This window comes from Pleurodeles waltl, chromosome 9 (genome assembly GCF_031143425.1).
Source record: "Pleurodeles waltl isolate 20211129_DDA chromosome 9, aPleWal1.hap1.20221129, whole genome shotgun sequence".
NCBI lineage: Eukaryota > Metazoa > Chordata > Amphibia > Caudata > Salamandridae > Pleurodeles > Pleurodeles waltl.
This window is the reverse complement of record NC_090448.1, coordinates 157,255,346-157,270,589: the sequence shown is the minus strand read 5'-3', so window position 1 is coordinate 157,270,589 and position 15,244 is coordinate 157,255,346. Positions and strand designations below refer to the sequence as shown.

General features: G+C 44.6%; 1 protein-coding gene across 1 annotated transcript in view; it reads left to right on the top strand.

The window, feature by feature from the left end:
• DNAH12 (dynein axonemal heavy chain 12) overlaps nt 1–15,244 on the top strand; it is a 937,015-nt gene that overhangs the window by 862,917 nt on the left and 58,854 nt on the right. Inside the window, exons 71-72 of the mRNA XM_069206470.1 lie at nt 31–235; nt 14,933–15,070. Coding sequence (XP_069062571.1) covers nt 31–235; nt 14,933–15,070 — 343 coding nt within the window. The remainder of the gene's footprint in view (nt 1–30; nt 236–14,932; nt 15,071–15,244) is intronic.

The window sequence follows — 15,244 nt, the reverse complement described above, 5'->3', positions numbered from 1 at the left end:
CACTAGCATGGATGTTATTGTTATTTCCAGTTTATTAAGAACCGTACGCACCACGCTCCAGAACCTTCAAAAGGCAATTAAAGGACTGGTTGTTATGGATTCTGAGCTGGAAGCCATTTCTGGAAGTTTACTCGTTGGGAAGGTTCCGGAGAACTGGGCTAAACGGTCCTATCCAAGTCTTAAACCCTTGGGAAGCTATGTCACAGATTTTCTTGCAAGGCTCAAATGTTTACAGGTATGTCAAATTATGCTACATAAGTGATGACTGTATGTTTTTTCACACTTCCTCTAATGTTTTTACAGGTTAATACTATTTTAAATAAACTGCATATAAGAGGCATTAATAAAGTTGCAAAAAACTAATTGCATTGTTGTTGATCTTACACAACTCAACATGTCTTTTGAACAGTAATATATAATCCATGTGGATTAGAGAATTGAATGTTATTATATGTATGGTTCATGATTTGAAGTTGCAACCATAGTATTGCTCTCAAATTCTTTCTCAGAAATGTACCTGTTTTCCTCTAGGTGTCATTTCCAAGGTTGGTCCATCAAATACATACTCATAGGGTCATTATTCTCAAGTCTCTTCCCTTTCCACAAGTTTTACTATCTACCCTTTCAAAGGTTCACCATCTCACCCATCTTCCGAAAACATATGCAACCTTCTCCACTCCTCTAACACCTGTCACTCTTTGCTATCCCTTATGTCATTCCTGTGTCCTATCCTAGTACTGACTGGCTGCCCTGCTTCCCTGGCTGAAAGAACGCTGTCTGCCTTTGCCAAACTCACATTCAAATCCGTATCCTAATCTCCTAAATCTCTATGCAAATACAGGAACACAGCTCAAAGGATACTGTACTTTTCGTTTTTTATGTTTTACTAAGTCTGGTTGAAATATGGTAGCCCAAGCAGCAATGAGCTCTATTTCCGTCTCAAAATACACCTGATGATCACACTATTTTTCTATGTTAAATCCCTATCTTATTCCTTCAGGGTGGGGAACTACTCTTCCAGAACAATTCCCAACCCAGTTGGGACTTTATTAAGCCATACTTCCCACAAATCATGATATTGCATTTTTCTGGGCATGGCCTTTTAAAAAGGTTACATTGGTGTTGTTTGCTGAAAGAGGTTAAACATAAATATCCATGTGTAAAGGAAAAGTATGTGTATACAAATAAGGCACCAGATATCAGGAACAGACTGACTCAAGCAAGGCTCAGTATGTTTTCTAATGAAACTTTACCCGTAAGTTAACTTTTTTGTTCCTGTAAGGTAGGAGAGATCTAGGAGATGGAGCATATTTTGCTGTTTTGTAACCTCTGGCTGAACCTCATATTGTTATGGAATGGTGTGGTGAGGAGAAATCTGGCATTGCAGTGCTTGCTTACCCTGTCAAATGCCAAAGTGACTATGCATTTTTATAGTTAATTGCTGCAGGTTATCTGTGTGAAGATTATTTTCAGCAAAGAGGTCTTATTCCAGCACGTGGTCCTGAAAATGAAGCAATGAGTACATAGTACATTTACTCCCAGGTTTGAAGTACTGGCGCCTTGAAAATACCTCAGCTTTGTAAATTGGTCTGGTTCAGATTAAAGGTTTGGTGTATAGTGTTCAAATATTTGCACTCTTAACAGCACTTTCTTCTTAATCCTTCTTAGGTAAATCATACGTAAAATTAGACTTTTTAAGATATTCATTGACTGATATGTGTAACAAATACTTTTGCCATAGTATTTGATTTCTGATTGAGTCCTTGAAACAGAGGCACTACAATGTAACTGGGCATTTACACAACCAATGTGTCAATTCAGTGCTTTTTAAGGAATTTCCATGGTCTAGTTTCAACTGCCACCATCTTGACACCATCAACCCCAGCAGATGTCTGCAGAAAGACGTTATAGAACACATCCATACCTTGGTAAAATGCCTCAGTTGTCCATTCTTTGTTATTCTGTAAAATAAAAAGAAATATTTTCTATAGAGTTTAAACCTTTTTTCGAAATGATCTAGTCAAAATATTCAGTCCTCTTTTTTCATGGCTGTGCACAGGGCACCTAGTGGCTCATACCACATACGTCTTTAGGCACAACTGAGAGTCCTTCCATACTGGCAATCACAGGGTTGACTTAGCCTAAGCTCTGCTTCCTGTCCAAGTCAGACACCACACTGTGCAGACATATGAAGTGGCACAATAAGCCAAAAAGACACAATCTCACCATATCATGGCATGTGGTCTCTAGGCAGCTCCTACATCTTTGCCTATGGTCATAGGCAGTGTGAGAAATCTTAAACGTAGGCCATCATTACAACTTTCTCAGTCTAGGGCGGGGTACCTACCACGCATCGTAAATGCCAGTAGCCCAGTGTGAGGTGTTTACCACATGTGGTAAATAATTCTGTTCTGAGTTTTCAACAGGAAAACGAGGCATAACATGGAGGAATCTGTTTTTTAACACTCCAAATTCTGCATGCTTTGCCTTTTCTCCAGGCCTTTTTTTCCCAATAAATTTTGGCTGGTTTGATCTGCCTGAATTTGTGAGGGAAAAACGATGAGGGTGTGATAATTAGCACACAACTCAATATTTTGATCCCTGTTCAAACACATTTTTGCACAAGGATCAGAATTTAGTCTTTAACTTGCATTGAGGGCTGCAGTGTTAAGGAACAACTTGTCTTACTTAAACTTGCCTGGGGCTACAGTGGCCAATTTCCTAGCTTCAGATGCCAACACAGTGGGTGTTAGCAACAAGGGAAACTTGCTCTCCTACTGCTAGGTCAAGTTCCTTGTGAACAGGAAGCCACAAAACTTTATTTCCTTTTCTAGAGTGTCCATTCCCAGACAGATGGAGCCTCTCTCAGTAGGAACGGCCATGAAGATGCCTGAGATGAGAGGAGTTTCATTGACACTTGATAAGAGGAACTGGAGTGGCCTTGGAGAGTTTTGAGAGAGGGAGAGATACAGAGAAGTAACTTTGGCTTCAAACATCTTGCTTCTTAATACTGAGAAAAACTCTGGGATGGCTTTGCCATAAAACATTGCTCTGAAACAGGTACTGGGTTACACTATTGAAAATAATAGAAGGGGAAAATACAGGAACTTTAATTTGATGTGTTAAGGGGAGTCATAGATCACAGTTTGATTTTGTCTACATGTTTCACTCTCTGGAAAGTTAATCCTGGTGGTGGTGATAAAAAGAAGACTTTCCTTATTCTGAAGAATGTCTGCCTCCCTGCTTCAGTATTAGAAAGCATTCTCCATCTTTGCATTTGAATCTATAGAACCATAATATTTATTCACTTCTAGAGGTGCTAGAATCTTTTTTAACTCCAGGACATGTGGCCCACACCCAACTAGGGCACCTGTTTTTCCTGTGGAAGTTCTAGTCTGACTCTGAAAATGCAGAAATTCCTGGGCATAGAACAAGCTGTCTGCTAGGAAAGAAATCTGTACACTAATTGTCTTTGGTAGATTTAACAGCCTGCGTAACACCTCCATGGTGTCTGGGTAGTGAAAAAGGTCCCCATGAAGACCAGGGAGTTGGAGCTGATGCTGAAGAATTCCAAGTTAGTTGTAATTAGACGTTATGGCCTCATGAGTTTGGCAGGCGGCGGAGGCCGCCCGCCAAACTCATCACGCCATCATACCGCCATGGCGGGGTAAACCCTGCCAACCATATTTTGTTTTGAGTTTCCAGCTGGGCCGGCCCAGCGGGTAACAGGGCCGTAACATTGCAGCCGGCTCGTAATCGAGCCGGCTACAATGTGGCAGTGTGGCCAGTGCAGCAGCACCCGTCGCGCATTCTGCTGCCTGTAATTCGGGCAGTAGAATGCGTGACGGGGCTGTGCATGGGGGCCCTGCACTGCCCATGCCAGGTGCATGGGCTGTGCAGGGGCTTCCGGGGCCCCCCGACTCCTCCATTCTGCCAGCCTTTCCATAGCAGTGTAAACAGCGGAATGGGACTCAGTGCTGCCCTGGTGGATTACAACCGCCAGGACCACCAGGTTGCAGGCTGGCTGCAGCTTGGCGGCTCCACCATGGTCATAATGTGGTGGTTGGACCACTATGACCGCAGCGGTCTGACTCCCATCGTGAGTCTGGCGGTGACTCATAATGAGGCCATTTGTGTGGCCTTGAACTGAATGCGGGGCTGAGTCTTCATACAACGTGCGCTTGTAATCTGATGTCCAATGAGTCTTTCCAAAAACTTTGGAGAATACTGTAGTACAAGGAAGGAAGTTACAGAAGATTTTGTAAAATGTGGGGAATTCTCTTCATTTGTTTGGCTAGGACAAGGTGGTAAGCTTGCAAATTGAAGACATTACCACTTGTTTGAAGCTAACCTTTAGTAGATTGACCAGCTCTGAAATTCTTATGTCTAAAACTACTGCAGGATCGCAAAAGTCCTGCGAAGCCCTGCCTGTGAATACCTCCAAACTTTTGTGCAAAAATATTCTGAGGCTGAGGGTAATACATTTGACAAACCACCTGCTCTTGCCAGACTGCACTTAATCACAAGTTGACTGTGGAGTGTGCCTAAGTCTGGATGTACAGCATCCCACAGAATAAACACTTTTTTTACTTCATAATAAGTTGTATGGAACACTTTTTGTTTTTACAATAATTCATGATCCCTACTTACCATATTCATCATTAGTTTAAAACATATATCTTTAAAACATATATCTTCTTATTGCTTGACTGTAAGTTTATTAAAGTGGTGCTACACATATACCACACTTCTTTTTCTTTGAGGAAGTGCTTGTTGTTGTGTCAAGCTAGCATGGGTGAGTCTGGTGTTCCTCATGGAAACCAATTTCCCTAGCATGAGTCAAATATATTTGACTATTTGAGACCTTCATCACAGTCAACATCAAGTCTATAATTCTCTATGCCAGAATCTAAGAATCCAGCTTCCTTTTGGCTGCTGGAGTGCCCTGTAGTCCTCATCTCTGAACAGACTTCCATGCCAGACTGTGGCAAAAACCAAAGGTTGTCCTGGGAGGCACATCGATCATAGGACACCTTGTAAGCAGTTAAGATCATTTTACTACAACTTGTTTTTATGACATTATACTGAGGTAAAAAATATTGCAATACAAAATATTGCCTAAAAATATTGAGGACAAAAGTCTCAACTTTACATAGTTATGTTTGTGACCACAATGAAGTGTCTCCTGTTCGGCATAGCAGCTGTCTGACCCTCCTGGTGGATACTATTACCTTCAAATATCCACCCGGGCCCCTCGCACTATTTCCTTCCTTCCCTTATCAATGTTTTACATGAGTTGACACATACACAGGGCTTAACTGTTACTACATACACCCAAAATGGGATTGTTTAACACCCCTGACTATCCACTGTAATCCAGAACTATGGAGTGCAGACGTATTGTTTGATGTTATTCTACATGAATATTTTGTTGTATCATGTGTTAATCTTTAATAAAAAGAAATGGAAAAAAAAACTTTACATACTTACTGTGTAAAGAACACAAATATTGATTATAAGAATATAATAGACAAAAATATTTATATAACACTGGTGAGTATATACATTTAAAAGTGTTTAGCATTATAATAGCCCTTAAGAAACAATTACCTTTCAAAATTATATTACATTTATAAATGTATGTGTGTATATATATAAAAATATAAATATACATGAAATAACTGACATGTAACAGTTACCTTAAAATAAATCTAAAATAAAAATGTACTAAAATAATATATAAATACATAAAAGTATTAAGCAAAAAATATAACAATGAAACAAAAACATACAAATAATTTCATATAAGTACATAAATAGCTACATGTAATTAATGAAACATAAAAAATAGAAGTATACAATGTAATTATTAAATCATTAAAATTAAATAGAAAGCACTACTGAAAGTAAAGTCTCAATCAATAAAACACAATTTGAAATGTATGTGTATATATATAAAAATATACATGAAATAACTGACATGTAACAGTTACCTTAAAATAAATCTAAAATAAAAATGTACTAAAATAATATATAAATACATAAAAGTATTAAGCAAAAATATAACAATGAAACAAAAACATACAAATAATTTCATATAAGTACATAAATAGCTACATGTAATTAATGAAACATTAAAAATAGAAGTATACAATGTAATTATTAAATCATTAAAATTAAATAGAAAACACTACTGAAAGTAATGTCTCAATCAATAAAACACAATTTGAAATGTAAAAGAACATTCAATCAAAATAAAACATTTATGAAAAATATATTTTAAAAACTCTAGATAAATACAAAAGAATTAAAAAAATCTAAAAAGAAATCTAAGAAACACTAATAAAAATAAATATAACTTAGAAGCGAAAACATATGTACAATTTGAACTTCAATGTAATAAACATTAAAATATGTGTTAAATATTAAATACAAAACCATTAGCCCCCATTATTAGAACAATAAAAAAGCACATATGTCAAAAGAAAATCAAATGTACTATTCCCAGTCCCTCTTGAGTAACAATAGGAAAAATGTGGGTATTTCAAAGGGAAGGATTTACTATTCCCACTCCATTCTGAGCAACAGTAGGAAAAGTGTTGTATTTTGGAGGGGGAATATTTAATATTCCATCTCCAACCTAAGCAACAGCAGGAGAGTGTTGTATTGTACGGGTCAGGTTGCCAATTCCCACTCCAACCTTTGCAACCACAAGGAAAGTGTTCATCTTTGGAAGGATCGTACCTAAAAGTCCTAAGATAGCAGTACACTCTCTGTTAATCAAATCAGATTTAGACTTCCCAATCCTAGGTAACAGAACAAAAATATTAAAATAATATAGAATCCAAGTAACTAAATACAAGAAATTGCAAAGATAATTAACAATTATAACCACTAAAACGTATCAAGTACAATATATTTATTTATTGAAATAGATATCTCTTAATTTATATTAATAGAAATGACATTACATTCAAAACATAAAAACTATTTAAAAAAATAAATATTAGTTTCATTATTTTCAAAAAAAGAAATAAAAGAAAATAAATATAAATATTAAAAATACTTCATAATCAAAAACAAATGTTTGTGAATTAAACATTTTAACCAAATAAACAAAAATTATAAACTTTATATAAAATATTTATGACACATTATTCACAGAAAAAATAAACAATTTGCATAATTAATAAGTAATACATTTAAAAATGCTTATAAATATATTTATCAACACTTTCCATCCCACTGCCATACAAACACCAAACCAAACACAAAAAAAACACAGGGTCGCATTACTAGTCTGGCGGTCTTTAGACTGCCAGAATCACGGTGGCGGTCGGACCGCAGCTCTCCTGGCGGTCTGACCACCAAATTACGACCCTGGTGGTCAGACCGCCAGGGGACCGCCGCACCACCAGGAACATTGTTCCTGGCGGGTTGGCGGCGGTCGGAATCGTGGTCAGCCACGGTGGTGCTGAGTTCAGCGCCACCGTGCTGATCACAAGTCCAGTTCTGCCAGTCTTTTGATGGCGGCTCTAAGAGGCTGACTTAGTGTATTGTGTACACCTATAGGTGAGGAACCCGGTACTGAGTCCAGGCAACCCTTAGTGATAATGTAGGCAGCTCTCGATAACCAGAGCTCTCATAAGGGTAGCTGTGGAGAGCCGCTAAGGCTTATCCAGGAGGGTATAAAGAATTCAAAAATAACACACAGGTCAGTCAGTGATGTACACATAGGAAAGAACCACACCAGAGTTAGAAAAATAGGTTATATTTATTGTAACACACACTCTAGAACTAACTTTGGTATATCTCCTAACTAAAGATATGAACATCCAAAAATATAATTAGCAACAGCTAAGTAAAGGCATGAAATAATATGGGACCCTATGGGGGATCAAACCATATACTAAAATAATGGGATGCGAAAGTCACTCCCAACCTACACTACCACCCAAGAGCCCTAAGGATTGGGGAAGTACTGGAACCCTAATGGTAAGTAGGTAGGATTCCCCTGTATGCAGAGATGTAACCCAAGGTCAGTGTCCATAGGATAAAATTGGGGAGTTGCAGTTGGAGTTTTCCCGTTTAAGGACCCTTCCCAGAGGACCCCTAGGAAACCCATTGGGACAAGGGAGGTTGAATAAGGTCGTCACCCCTGGATACCCAGAGTAATGGAGTACCTACACAAGGGAGCCCAGGTGCCTAGGGGTGAAGTTGTGTCGGAATCTCCTATTGAAGTCAGTGAGGACCTCGGTTGTCCAGCTGCTGTTGTGACCGGTGGACCAGGTCGGTGAAAACCAGGTGTGGATTCCTTTAAGAAGGAGATAGGGGACAGAGTCCAGACCAGCCGGAAGTGCCCAGGTGCAGGAGGGAAATGCCCACCCTTCTTGGAGATGCTTTCCTGTAGGACGGTGGACGAAGAAGTGCAGCTGTTTAGTCCAGTCGATGCAGGAAGATCCTATGAGTAGTCTTTGAGGTGTCCCATACCAGTCATCGATTTGCAGATGGCGGTAGCTGGACAGGGAAGTGCTCACTCCCCTGTTCTTTCTGTGGTTTCACACCAGAGCGGGAACAGGGCGTTCCTGCACTGGGCAAACCAGTTTATGAAAGGAAGGCACCAAATGTGCCCTTCAAAGCAGTCTGGTGGGACTCCAAGGCACCCCCACCACAGCCCAGCAACACCTATTTCTAAAGAAGAAGTGGCCACATCTCTATCTTGCATGATTCCAACATGTTTAATACCAAACATGCCTGTGTTCGGTGAAGTCATTATGTAGTTGGACAACTCATGTTGACCGGTGTCCACTACATACCTTAAGATGGCTTCCCTGCAATCTCAAAGTCCAGGAAATAGAGTCTGGGGTTTGTAGGAGCACCGCTGCTCATGCAGGGGTGCCCTCATACTTAGAACCGTGCACCCTGCCCTTGGGCTGAAGGGCCTACCTTAGGGGTGACTTACAGGGTCAGAGTGCAGTGACCATGATATAAAGCAAACCTTATATCTGCAGTGAAAGGTGCATGCACCATTTCACACAGGCTGCAGTGGCAGACCTGTAGTCACAGTTTGCGTGGGCCCCCATTGGTGGCACAATACATGCTGCTGCCCATGGGGGACCCCTGGTGTACCAATGCCCTAAATACCTAAGTACCATATGCTAAGGACTTACACGGATGCACCAGTATGCCAATTGTTGGTTGTAAAAGTTGCCATACAACTAAAATCTGATAGAGACTTCTAGTTGCAGATTCCTTACCTTAGAATCTCCCCAGGCGTAGACTGGATATGGAGATTTTTTTCTTAGAATTGTACCCCTGCGTGCCGTTAGGTGGGGTTGGTCGACTTCGCAGGCGTCGTGGTCGCCGTGATGATGTTGCGGTCGTATATAGGTGCCACCACGGTGCTCTGATGTCAGTTCTTTTCTTTCTATGCCAGCCTATGCGCAGATCCGAAGAAGAGCAACCCTAGTCATTTTTTGGCTAACTGTGGCATTTTGTTGAATTCGATTTTGCTGAGTTTTGATGTGTCGAGGGATGTCCCATAAGCCCTGCGACTCCTGTCACCGCATGATGTCGGTGACGGATCCGCACCTTGTGTGACTCTCGTGTTTGGAGCGAGACCACAACCCGGAGTCGTGCTTCGAGTGTCGGGCCATGAACCCAAAAGCTTTAAGGGAGCAGTCCCTGAAGCTCATGGCGGCCCGACACTCGACTCCACTTCGTTCCCGGTCCCGTTCAAGAGGAAGGTCAGGAGACCGGTCACGGAGTCACCACCATTCTTCTTTGTCCAAGTCATCTGGGCATTCAGGTAAGAAGAAGTCAAAGAAGGCAAAACGCTCTTTGACTTTGCCCTGTCGCTCGCACGACGCAATGCGGGAAGAGCGTCAACGCTCTAGGCCTCCGTCCTCGGAGCCTCAATCTGGGTCCACTCCGTGCCTCCCCGATTTTCTGGGAGCTGATGCTACCCCTGCCCAACTTAAGGAGTTCTATGAGGCCATGCGGCTCATATTTGAACAGCCCGACCCACCAGCGGTGCCTTTGGGCCCAGGGGAGTCGGTGAGGGCCTCCTCGGGTTCAAAGTCAGCGACTTCGGTCCCGACTCAGGAGGGCACATCAGGATCCACTTCTGGATTCGTCCCAAAGCCGGTCGTGCCAACGCGACCTTCCCAGGCGTCAGGTCAGATGTCGACACTCCCAGCACCATATGGGCGCACAATCTACATCGACCCTATACTTATTCCCCACGGCCCAGAGCCAGAACGACGTCGCTCGATGCCGATTCTGTTTTCCATGGGCTCTGCTATGCCCAGGGTTGATCCTGAACCCTATTACTATAGGTATGGATAATGGGATAGTGTAGTGGAGTTGCTGGACCCTTTAGAAGACCAGCTTCAGCCTGAAATGGACTGGGTACAGAATTTGTGTGATGCCAGTGGGTTGGAAACCTCCCCTGACACTGGCATGTTTTCTCCCCGTACCGTGACTATGGAGGAGGGAGCGTCTTATTCTATGATGGTGAGAAGGGCTGCTGAGGTTTTGAACCTCGAGCTTCCTTCTGTGGAGGTCAGGCCTAACCTCCTGACCGAAGTGCTTCAACCTGGTGCCTCCAGCTCAGAACCCCTTCTTCCCTTCAACAAAGCCCTTCGGACGGTCTTCTGGGGACCTGGTCCAAACCCAGCACAATGGCTCCTGTGAATAGGAGGATTACCCGCCACCATCGGCCTGCGCTGAATGACCCATATTTCCTTACCCAACACCCTACGATTGAGAGCTTTGTCATCCAGGCTTCTTCATCCTCTGGTGCATTCCCTACCGCTCCCCCAGACAGGGAATCAAAAAGACTGGGCAATTTAGAGAAGAAGATGTTTTCTTCTGCCAGTCTAGCGATGCGGTCCGTGAACACTACATGCCTTTTGGACCGCTATTCCCATACTCTTTGGGATACGGTCACACAAGTGTTGCCTCAAGTTCCGGAAGAGGCCCGGAATGTTCTCTCCCAAGCCATGACAGATGGGAGAGATGCAGCCAAGTTCATGATACGTTGTGGACTGGATACAACCGATTCACTAGGCAGATCTTTTGCATCAACAGTGGCACTGAGATGCCACGCCTGGTTGAGGACCTCTGGCTTTTCAGGGGATGTCCAGCAATCTTTGATGGACATGCCCTTTGATGGCACTCGTCTCTTCGGAGACAAGGATTCCCGGGCTATGGCATGGTCCCTTGGCCTCACAGCCGCTCCTCGCCCCCCTCAGTCCACTTCTCGTTCCTTTCGTGGCTACAGAAGTGGCACCTAACCGCGTCCATTTCTACCGGGCCACCGACCCACGGATGCTGTACAGCCCCTGCGCGGACACGGGATCCACTGAGCTCGTGGATCAGGGAGTCAGCAGGCCACCCATTCCACCCCCATCCCCTCCTCTGCCTCAAAACCTTCCTAGTCTGTTGGGACATCCGGGACCAGTTGGCGGCAGGATTCACCATCACCTGCCCCACTGGGAATCCATTTCCATGGACAGGTGAGTTTTACAGATCGTCCAAAGGGGCTACTCCCTCCCCTTCGAGACTTCTCCTCCAACCATACCACCATCATTCGATCATGTATCGGAGGACCATTTGGCACTTCTCTGCGAGGAAGTCAAAGCTTTCTTGGCCAAGGGAGCCATAGGGAGGGTGCCCAAAAAGGACAAGGGCCTTCGCCCTAAACCTATCCCTCAGTCTCTTCCTCAAGAAGAAAAAGTTCATGACGTTAACCCTGGCTCAGGTCCTTTCTGCCCTGGACCCTGGATGGTTGCGTTGGATTTGCAGGGCGCCTATTTCCATATTCCCTTTCTGCTGACTCACAGACGTTACCTATGATTTGTGGTAGCTCACAAGCACTTTCAGCTCACCATGCACTTCTTTGGCCTTACCAGTGCCCCTCGGGTGTTCAGGAAAGTGATGGTAGTGGTTGCAGCTCATCTGTGAAGGTTAGGGGTTCCAGTCTTCCCCTACCTCGACGACTGGCTGTTGAAGGCGGACACGCCCCTGACAGTCGTGTCCCACCTCCAGACCAAGGCGAACCTCCTGCATTCGCTGGGGTTCACTATCAACGTGCCAAAGTCACACCTAACTCCCTCTCAGATGCTCCCTTTCATGAGAGCTGTTCTGGACACTGTGCAGTTTGGGGCTTATCCTCCCGAAAAGAGAGTTCAGGATATTCGTGCTATAATACCAATGTTTCAGTCTCTATCCTGGATTTCGGTAAGAATGACTCTGAGGCTGCTGGGCCTCATGGCCTCCTTCATCCTGCTAGTCCAACATGCCAGATGGCATATGTGGGCTCTGTGGGACCTGAAGTTCCAGTGGGCGCAGCATCAGGGGAATCTCTCCGACATGGTTCAGATCTCAGAGGGAACTGTGAAATACCTGCAGTGGTGGTTTTTGAATCCAGATTGGGTCAATGGCAGCTCCCTCTCCCTTCCCCAACCAGATCTCACAGTAGTGACAGATGCATCACTCCCGGGATGGGGCGGCCACATTGGAGAGGTGGAGATCAGAGGCCTCTGGTCTCTGGCGGAGTCTGGGCTCCACATCAACCTTTTGGAGCTCCAGGCGATCAGACTTGCAATGAAAGCATTACTTCCCTCTCTCACAGGGAAGGTGGTGCAGGTGTTCACCTACAACACATGGTATTGCAACAACCAGGGCGGAGTGGGGTCGTGGACCCTTTGTCAGGAGGCTCTTCGCATCTGGACATGGCTGGAACGCCAATGCATTTCCCTGGTGGTTCAACATCTGGCGGGCTCTCTGAACGTCAGAGCAGACAAACTCAGCCGTCAATGCATAGTCAATCACGACTGGCATCTCCATCCAGAGGTGGCGGAAGGTCTCTTTCTGCAGCAGGAAGAGCCTTGGTTAGATCTGTTCGCCCACACAGAGAACGCACAATGTCAGCTGTTTTGCGCCTTGGAGTTTCCAAGGCGGCACCCGCACGGTGAGGCTTTTAGTCATCAGTGGAACTCAGGCCTCCTGTATGCCTTTCCGCCGAAGAAGATAAAGCAAGACCGGGCCCACGTAATCTTGGTGGTGACAGACTGGGCATGAAGAGACTGGTATCCCAAGCTTTTGAGCATGGCCATCGATCCTCTGATCAGATTGCCCCTTTGGGGGGGATCTTCTGTCGCAGTAGCAGGGGACGGTTACACACCCGAACCTGTCCAGTCCCCGCCTCCTTGCATAGAGATTGAGCGGCGACAGTTGACGGCTTTTGACCTTCCACCCGAAGTCTGTAATGTCATCTTGGCAGCCAGGCGTCCCTCCACCAAAACGGTATTCGTCTATCATTGGAAGAAAATGGTGGCACAGTGTATCAACAAATCTGTTGATCTCCTCTCTGCACCTATCTCAGAGGTTCTCCTCTTTATTCTCTCTCTTGCCCATCAGGGCTCTGCTCTGGGCACCCTTAAGGGATATTTGACTGCCATCTCTGCCTTCTTAAGGCTACCAGACCAACCTTCTCTTTTCAAATCTACCATTGTTGGGAGGTTTCTTGAAGGCCTCACTCAAAGGTTTTTTCCCGTCCTGTTCATCATGCCCCAAGGGGATTTGAATTTGGTCCTCACATAGCTCATGGGTGCCCCTTTTGAGCCACTCCACAACTGTCCTCTACAGCTTTCTTGATTGCCATCACCTCTGCTCGTAGAGTAAGTGAGTTTCAGGCTCTTTCTTCGAAACCACCATTGCTAGCAGTGGATCCTGACAAAGTGATGCTTTGCACCAGGGCTTCCTTTATTCCCGAAGTGATAACGCCCTTTCACATAGACCAATATATAACCTTGCCAAGTTTTTATGCACCCTCACATGCCTCTCATGAGGAGAGACTCCACCGTCTGGACCCAAAAAGAGCGTTGGTGTTTGAACTAGATCGTACCAAAGAATTCCAGGTGGACGATCAACTCTTTGTGGGAGGGATATGTGGGTGCGGAGAAAGGGAAGGCGGTGCAGAAGAGGACCATCTCGTGATAGGTAGTCCTCTGCATCAAGATGTGCCACGCTTTGGTGAAAAAGCAACCCCCTGAGGGTTTGCATGCTCATTCAGCTCAATCATTTGCACGATTAAATCCGCCGGGACCACTGTGGTGGAAAACCGCCGGTCCTGGCAGTGCGACCGCTGCGCTTCCGCCGCGGTCGTAATACCCGAGTTTGCAGCGCCAGCCTGTTGGCGGTGCAACCTTCAAAACAGCCCTAGCGGTGTTTGACCGCCAGGGTTGTAATGAGGGCCATAGTGTTACCGAAGGTAAGCAACTTGTACTTTAGGGATGAGAACACTGACACTGGGGTCCTGGTTAGCAGGATCCCAGTGCACTACAGTCTAAACACACTGACACCAGGCAAACAGTGGGGGCAACTATGGCAGAAAGATGCTGGCGGAAAGCCAATGCTGGGGGACACAGTGGGGCCACTGCACTGCCCTCGACCATGTCATGGCCACTGCAGGGGCCCCCCCCACCCAGCACCTTCGGAATGCACACTGTCTGCCATGGCAGACAGTGTATATTCCTAGGGTGCTGGAGGCACCCTCTATGCGATGGCATTGGCCTCAGCACCAAGAGGAGCTGAGTCCAACGTCGCTGCATGGTTTCCATGGTTTCTGAGGTTTCCGCTGATCAGCCCAGTGTAAACCTTGTAATCGGCCTGGGGAGAGACCGCCAGCTCTGTGGCGGCCTCCTCTCCACAGGAATGGCGGGCAGACTGTTGGCGCGACAACCTTGTAATGAGGCCCAGAGTTTGGTGAAAAACATGAACTTCTTCACTGACATGCTTTTCATGGTATCAGTGCGTGATTTTCTGCCAACTTTGTCAGCAATACTATTGTGCAATGAGAAAACTATAAGTGACACAGTTTAATAAAATTAAAATCGCTCTGTTAATGGGTTTCTTTTTCTTCTAGGACTGGTTTGAACATGGAAAACCTCATGTTTTCTGGGTTTCTGGGTTTTACTTTACTCAAGCATTTTTAACTGGTGCGATGCAAAACTATGCCAGGAAGTACACAATTCCTATCGACCTCTTAGGCTACGAGTTTCAGGTAAGTCTACATAATTTTTCAAATATTTGTTTAAGGCAGAGTATGAACTTAGATGTTTACAGTTTGTGCTTATCTTGTGTTGCACCAACGTGGTCTTCTTAAAAGTCAACTTCAGAACAGCCACAGGAGTTTCTTTCAAGACAAAACCAACCTTAATGAAATCAGAAATATATT